Source organism: Triticum aestivum, chromosome 3A (assembly GCF_018294505.1).
Source record: "Triticum aestivum cultivar Chinese Spring chromosome 3A, IWGSC CS RefSeq v2.1, whole genome shotgun sequence".
In the NCBI taxonomy this organism is placed as follows: Eukaryota; Viridiplantae; Streptophyta; class Magnoliopsida; order Poales; family Poaceae; genus Triticum; species Triticum aestivum.
Window position 1 is genome coordinate 155,937,054 of NC_057800.1, and position 8,093 is coordinate 155,945,146.

At 48.5% G+C, this 8,093-nt stretch overlaps 1 protein-coding gene across 7 annotated transcripts in view; it reads left to right on the forward strand.

Moving 5' to 3' along the window:
• The first annotated feature begins 1,225 nt into the window (after positions 1 to 1,225).
• LOC123060788 (uncharacterized) overlaps positions 1,226 to 8,093 on the forward strand; it is an 8,591-nt gene continuing 1,723 nt past the window's right edge. Inside the window, exons 1-5 of one of the 7 annotated variants that reach the window (XM_044483624.1) lie at positions 1,226 to 1,822; positions 1,951 to 2,055; positions 2,493 to 2,703; positions 2,838 to 3,064; positions 3,653 to 7,109. In XM_044483624.1, coding sequence (XP_044339559.1) covers positions 6,050 to 7,030 — 981 coding nt within the window. In that variant the 5' untranslated portion in view covers positions 1,226 to 1,822; positions 1,951 to 2,055; positions 2,493 to 2,703; positions 2,838 to 3,064; positions 3,653 to 6,049 and the 3' untranslated portion in view covers positions 7,031 to 7,109. Of the gene's footprint in view, positions 2,704 to 2,837; positions 3,065 to 3,652; positions 7,110 to 8,093 lie in introns of those variants that run through there. The other 6 variants (XM_044483628.1, XM_044483626.1, XM_044483625.1 and 3 more) reach the window with 6 other exon arrangements.

Consider the following 8,093-nt stretch of genomic DNA (forward strand, 5'->3'; position numbering starts at 1 on the left):
TATATATTAGTTTCCAATCTAATAAATTATGATAATCCAATTTGCCTAACCCGCTTATGCACCATTTTCATAGTTTAAGCAAAAGGTATCTTTAAGGCTGTCTTAGTTGCGTACAAATTTGTATTGTCCTCAGGATCTAGTATAGTTTCGTTTAACTTGATGTATGCTTTCGTAGTTAATATTATTTGACGAAAATAAGATAACATAATCAAATCAAAATAATCTACAGGGTGCCTACCTGCACATTGCCGAAACAATTCCTCATTGTTTCAAAGACTGGAGTCATCAAAAGAGACTCGGCGGTGAGTACCTTTCAAAGTGCAGATTTAATTAGCAGTGATTATTCGACTTAGACATTGAGTCTACGAATAAAAATATTTTCAATGCAAATTGGTTGTCCTATTAAATTGATACGCCGAAGGAATAATTAAAATACAAATTTGTGGTGCAATCTTTATCTACTGCTTCAATTAATATTCAAAACCATCCGCATCTTGAAAATTGGCCAAGGTAAGAGCAGAGTCAAGGACCAAAAGGAAAGAATTATCTGAGAAAACAGATTTGGAGGTTGTGTTGGCCTACCAAACACGTCCACCAGGACGCTCTTTCCGTCGGCGGCAGCCCCCCGCCGGTCCCTGTCGACATACTTCACACCCACGCTCGCGGGCAGACGGCTCTCGACGCTCGACGGACAGTCTAAACCCTTGGACTAGATCAGATGCGGCGGCGAAGTGAGGGCGATGGCTCGAGGTCTTGGTCCTTTACTGCGTGGGTTGGCAAGCGGATGGAGTCCGACTCGGCCTCGTGCTCCGTCTCTTTCCAGCGACACGCTGGGAAGCGCAGCGCCGCACCGCCTTATTGGACGTGTATCTAGTACTCCCTCAATTTCACAATGTAGTGCTTTCTCTATCTACGTGTTTCAACTTTGACCATAAATTTAACTATCAAGACCGATTACGGCGGAAGCAAAAGTTATATCAGTGAATTCGTATTCGAAAGAAGTTTTCAATTATATAATTTTTTCTCCCATCGCAATTGGTCTCGTTGGCTAAATTTATGGTCAAAGTTGCACCTTAAAAAGCGCGGGCGCACTATATTTTGAAATAGAGGGAGTACGTATTAAACCCATTAACAATCCCTACAAGGGAACCCTAAAAAAAACAATCGCTACAAGGGCGCATGAAAGGCTATGCCACGTGTCTTTTACTGTGCGGAAAGGGGAAAAGTTAAAAATGCGTCTCCCTGTCTCTCTCGTTCCTCCCCAACTACGCCTCGGCGTACACTTAAAAAAAAACTAGGGTTGCCGCCGCCGCCGCCGCCCCATTGTTCCTCTGGCACTGCCCACCGGAGAGGGATGACCGTGGGAGGAGCAGCCACGCAAGGTGGAGCCCTCGTCACGATGAAGCAGCGGGAAGAGGAGCCCCACCCAGATGAGTTCCTCCACGTCGCCCATGGACGGTCCTTCTTCCCTGGAGACGCCCAGGGCTGACGGATGTTGCTTGTCGTCAGCCCAGGGCCCGGTTGGCCGGAGCAGTCGGAGAGGAGTGGCAGGCTCGCCGTCGCCATCGCCGGTAGGAGCGCCAGGCCCATCTTCCTCGCATCGGCCGGGCTGTTCGCGCGGCGGGGTGGAGTTCGTGCGAGGCGGATGTTCGCCGATCTGTTCCTGCGAGCCCTTGGTTACCTGTGCTGCCTTATTTCCTAGGTGCCGCCATCCTAGCAAGCACGGCCACGCCGGCGTCTTCTCTGGTGCTACCGGCAAGCAATCGACCACGCCGCTGCCAAGCCTCTGGCGCTCCCTGGTAGCCATCCCTACATCTCTCTGGTACAACCGTCCCCTTCCCTCTCCTCTAGTATGGATCGAATTTGGCCATAGATACTTGGACTGTAGATAATTTCCAGATTTGTGAGCATTGATGGTTGTGCTTTCTTGTTCATGTTCTGGTGAGGAAGAAGGGAAAACGCTGGAGCCAATAGATGTTTAGTGGGACTATGTTCTGAATTGACAAAGCTAAAGGAATCACATGCCATCTATCTCTCAAATTGGTTATTTGGACGGTGAGATTAGCTTGTTTTGATAATTTTTCTCAATGCAAGGAAGGAAACAGAATATGGGGATTGCAACTATGGAATGGGGATTAGATATTCTTGACAGAGAGGCATAGATTTCTAATGTCAGTCTTTGATAGAGTTCACATATGACTGCAGTTTTTACATCTATGGAATTGTGATTGGATATTCTTGAGTATCCAGTTCTTCACTGTTAATTGAATATATATTGGAAGTCAAATTTCTAGTACAAGTTAAAGTGTGATAGGGAACTGCTTAACAACATTATAAACTGTTGAACCAAAAGCACTTCACTGAAAGAGCCAGAGTATGCTTATCAATTTATTGTCCGCCTCACAGTGGTTGTATTCAGGTTACTTTTTTGCCCTGAGTTTCAGCATTGACTATTGTTTGCATATGTGATCAGATTTCCATTCTTCTTTTAGGCAACAGATAGGTTTATTGATATGGCTCGTATGCAAGCTCCTGCGGAAGTGAATCTCAATTTGCCAGTATGAAAAATTACGCTTGTGCGGCATATGCTCATTTGCTATCAGATGGTTACAGCTTAAGGCATGCTATCAAACACGCAAGATGGAGTTGAAACTGTTCGTCTTTGCCTAGCAGCATCAGAATTACAATTTAGCTGTATCTCAGGTAACAAACATATTGCATGGTAAAGCATTAATGCCACTGGGCAGATAGTATCTGAAGATTGGGTTATTCCAAGAAGACAAAAAACATCACTGATAGTTTATTAAAACAAGTGTCGTGCCCTTTCTTTTTTGCAGGTCACAAAATGCTTTGGATAGCGTATGTACTCATGTCAGTTGCATTCCATGTCTTTTGTCTCGTCTATTTTATTTGGATCAGGAGATGGAAAATTAAGGTAACCATTCTCGGTGTCGTCACTATCATCCTCACATCGAGATGTCTCCAACAATGCCGCCATACATGTCCCTCGTGTTGTCATTGTCATCCTGATAGGCAGCTCGAATGCTTGGTTAGAGGATCCCAGGTTCCTCTCTCCCTCCCCCTATCTTTCTCTCATCAAAATTCATTTTCAGTCTCGAAATGATATATATCATAAAGTCATGCATTACTAGGGGAGAGCTCTTCTAGGCCTGGGGAAATAATACACACATGACAATCTTAACCTATTTGAGAATTCAAGAATTGTTAACATTTCTAAAAGATACATGTTCTTTGTCAACTGGAACATAAAAAAATAAAGATATGCGCTCAGTCAGTCAAAGTAAAGAAAGACAAACATAAATGAATTTTATGTTTTGCTCTGTTATATGCATTCCGTCAGTTACTATGTTTTATAAAAGTTGCGCCTAAAATTGGAGTGCATCGCTAAAACTGATCATTTTAAAGAGCAGAATGAATTTTAATCTGCAAAACTCCACCTATTTTTTACTATCATCTTAAATGCAAAGTCAAATGCCACTAGCATTTGATCAAACGAATGAAGCTGTGTGACTCAATATACCAATGTTAAAAGTGACCAAACACCTGATTGTAAAATGACACATGTACATCTAGCTCTTTATTCTATCACTTTGATTTCTGGAAGCCACTAAGTCTGCACATCCTATTTCAGGTGCAAGGCAAACCGCCATCTTCTCTCTCACTGTTCATCGTCTCTAGACGCACCGCCGTCGACATCAGCTACCGCCTATACATATGATCCATGTATCATCTTTAGTATCTCTCATGCTCAGGAGAGGCAGAGGTCACCCAGCTAGCTCGTGCAGGTATCATATCAGTCTACCATATATATACACACAGCTAGCTCATGATCTGGGCATCTTCTCAGCTGGCTATTTTTGGTTGGTTCATGATTAGCTCGCGTCGTTCTAGCTCGATACCCAGTAAGCATAATCCAACACATTGGAGTGTGCATCTTAAAAAGATGGATATTACTCAACAGCAACCAACACTTGTATTGTCTAAAATCACCTACTGTTTTTAATAATGAAAGGATCAAAAGGCATTAAGCCTTGGTCAGTAGATCTCTTAAGTTTCAGATGTGGATGGAATGTTTCTCTCTAGACTACATGTTTAGTTAATTTTGGGCCAAATTTTCTTGGTGCTGAAACAATTCGCAAGTGCTTGCAAATTTCACCAAGGGCGATGGAGATATGCAAGCACATTAGCTGATGAGAGGATGTACTAAATGTTATGCAGAAACCAAATGAATAACTTTTCTTGCTCATCCCTATATCATGTTCTCAGTCTTGTATCTTCTGATCAGTTAAGTCATATTGGCTTGTGATCTTTTTTCCATTCAGTCAGTCTCAAATCTCATCTTGGCATATACATAAGAAAGAAGAAGCCAAGAGCATGTGAAATGTATCTGTACATGTCTGCCACATAATTCTAGCTTTTATTTGCTCCGCGAAAATAGTTGCACGGGAGGCGTAATGAGATGCTTCAGCAAGAAAAGTGTGCCACAAGCACGCACTTGGCGGGCCCCAGCCACTTGTAGGTTAGGGCACGCCTCCTTTCTCCTTCGTTTCTAGGTACCGTGTATAGCTTGAGAGACAAGTTGAGTTGATGTTGTGCATCCTTTGTACCTATACATGTGCACTTGCACGTGAGCAATGAATTGAGTCACATCCAATCCAACCTTTTCTAATAACATGGTATTAGTTTTCGTTTTCTCTCCTGCGATCTAAACTTCTGCTCCACGCCGTCGCCGCACCTTGCCGTCGCTGCCTCTTTCCTTTTCACCGCAGCCGCCGCCCTCTTGCCGTTGCGGCCTCTCTCCCTACCAACGTCGCCACCATACCTTGCCGCCGTTGCTGCAACTTGTTGCCGCCGGCCTCTCTCCTTCCCATCGCAGCCGCCGTTGCCTCTCTCCCTACCCACGCCACCGCCGCACCTTGCCGCCGCCTTCGTCCCTCCTGCAGCGGCCGCCGCAACCCCTTCCTCTCGCCACTACAGTCGTCATCCGTGCCGCCGTTGTTGCCTCTCTTCCTTCCATCTCATCTCCCACAAAAACCCTAATCCTCATCCACTTTGGACATCTACTGTTGTTGCCATGGACCCTCTTTCTCGAGTGCCTCCAATCTTCTCACCGGCGCCAACCCGTGGACCGAAGTGGGCCATGCCCACCGCACACCGATTTCGTGCGACCCTGCACCGAACCTTCTCGGTTTGTGCTCGACCGACCATCAGGCGTCCCTGGCGGCACCGCAACAGCCGCCTGGCGGCGGCTACGCACCACTGCCTGCGCAGCCGATGACGGGTGGCTACCCGCCGCTGCCCCCACCCCAGCCCTACGGGGGCCCTGCAATGCCCTAGGATCCCGCTCCTCTTGCGACACTGCACTCAGCTCCTTCACCGAGTAACTCTGGCGGCGGCGGTGATTGGTACATGGACACGGGCGCTACCGCCCACATGTCAACACATCCCAATAACCTTATCCCTTCCTATCCGGTTCACACATCCACTCGCATTATCGTCGACGACGGCTCTTCTTTACCTATCACACACATCGGTCATAGTTCTTTTCCTTCTACATCCATGCTATTATTCTTGTCTCACCTACGCTAATCAAGAATCTAGTTTCTGTTCGTTCTTTTACTCGTGAAAATCTTGTCACTGTTGAATTTGACGAAATCGGTTTTCCGTTAAGGACACTCATACCCGGATGGTTCTCCACCGGTATGACAGCCTAGACGAGCTATACCCGGTGCATTCATCCTCCACTGCCACCGCCGCCCATGTCACCCTCTCCACCGGTGTCAACCTCTGGCATGCTCGTTTAGGTCATCCCAATTCAGTCGCACTTCCTCATACTCTTCGAAGTTCTCATCATGTAATAAGATCGATGACCATACCTGCCATGCTTGTCGTGTCGGGATGCATGTTCGTCTTCCGTTTAGTGCATCCACCACCATATTTTCTTTTACGTTCCAATTACTTCACAGTGATATATGGACATCTCCGGTCGCGAGCAATACTGGCTATCTTTATTACCTCGTGATCTTAGATGATTTCTCACATTATGTGTGGACGTTTCCCTTACGTCGCAAGTCTGATGCACTCACGACTCTTACGACTTTCTATGCCTACGTCTCCATACAGTTTGATCGTCCCATACATGCACTCCAAACCGATAAAGGGAAAGAATTTGACAACCTTGTCGTTCGCACACTTCTCGCATCACATGGCACCATCTTTCGCCTCACATGTCCACACACATCTCAGCAGAACGGTCCCGTTGAACGCGTGCTACACACTCTCAATGACTGTGTATGTACCCTTCTCTTTCATGCTAACGTGCCTCCTCGATTTTGGCCCGACGCACTCGCCACCGCATCTCTTCTACCTAACATACGTCCATGTCGTGTTCGCTGGAACTATGCAGCCCACTAGCTCCTCTTCGGCACTCCACCATCGTATGACGAGCTTCGTGTCTTCGGGTATCTTTGTTACCCTAGCATCGCCTCCACCACCCCTCATAAGCTCGCACCACGCTCCCTTGCTTGCATATTCCTCGGCTATCCTCCCAACATCAAAGGTTACTGGTGCTAGGATCCCATCTCCCACCGCGTGTTCACCTCGCGACACGTTTACTTTGACGAGAGAATTTTTCCCTTTCACCAGGTACCATCGGCCGCGGCATCTTCGCCGCCCCCTCCTGACGCGCTCCAGACCTGGCATCCTAGCCGGACGAGGGCCACTCATACAGGCGCGGCCGCCTTGCCGCCTCCCTCGGGCGCGGCCACCTCGCCGGCCCTCTCGCCAGCCTCCTCGGGCGCGACCACCTCGCCGGCCTCCTCAGGTGTGGCCGCCTCGTCGCCCACGGGTTCTGGATCCATGCATGCCGGGCTCAACACCACCTTCGCCCGCCGCTCCCCTGGTGGTGCCCCACCACATGATGACTCGTGCTCACGCCGATGTACTCCGTCCCAGCACGCGCTATCCGCCCGACGAGTATTGTGACGCCCGGGTAATTAAGCTACAGTAATCCCCGCTAATGATGCCACGTCACCTTGGTTACTGTGGATAAACTCGCGTTAGTTCGGAACCTAGTTTGAATTTCAAATTCAAAATCGAGCAAACAATAAAAGTTTTCAAATATTAAAATTTAAATGTTCGGAGTGAACCAAATAATACATAGGTAATTATGGTGATGAAACCACATTTTTATAAAAAGTTTAAATGCTCAAAAGAAAATAAAACAGCAGCAAAAGAAAGTAATTAAATGCCTTTTGTATTTTGTAAAATATTGAACTATTTTATTTAGCTGTCCAAATTAATGTGGCAGTGGTATCTTTAACATACCATATTTAGGTGTTGTTCTCACATTCTTCAAAATTGAAATAAATTAATAATTTAATAAAACCGAAAGGAATAAATAAAAGAAAAGGAAAAAAAAAGAAAACAAAAAAAAGAAGAATAAGAGAGAGAAAGAACCCCCCACTGGGCCACAGCCCAGCTGGCCTCTGGGCCAACCAGGCCGGCCCAACCGCGCCCTCTACTTCCCCTGGATGCCCGAAACCCTAGCCCCACATCGCCACTCCCCCCCTCCCGATCCGATCTGGATCGGGATCGATCCCGCGCTCCCGACGCCTCCCATCGCCACACCCACCGCGCCTCCATCCTCCTCCGCGACGCCACCTCGCCGGCCCAGCACCTCCCGGCCTCCTCCTCCCTCTCTCGGTTGGATCTGGACCGGGGCAAACCCCCCGACCCCGTCGCCCGTCGCCGCGACGACCTCACTCTTCTCCCTCGCGCGCCCGTTGCCGCCTAGACGCGCCGGCGACCGGAGCTCCCTCGCCGGCCTGCTTCCCCTTCCCCACCGGACTGCTCCTCTCCGCCGCTCGTCCCCGTCGACCTCCCCGACCTCCACCGAGCATGTTGCCCCCGTCCTCCTCGCCGTGGAACGACGCCGCCGCCCGGAGCTCCTACCCCGCCGGCCTGCTCCCCGTCGCCCGCTCGTCCCCGACGGCCTCCCCAACCTCCCCCGAGCTCGCTCCCGAGACCCTACGCGTCCCTCCCCGTGAGCTCCCCTCCTCCCTGCTTCCCCC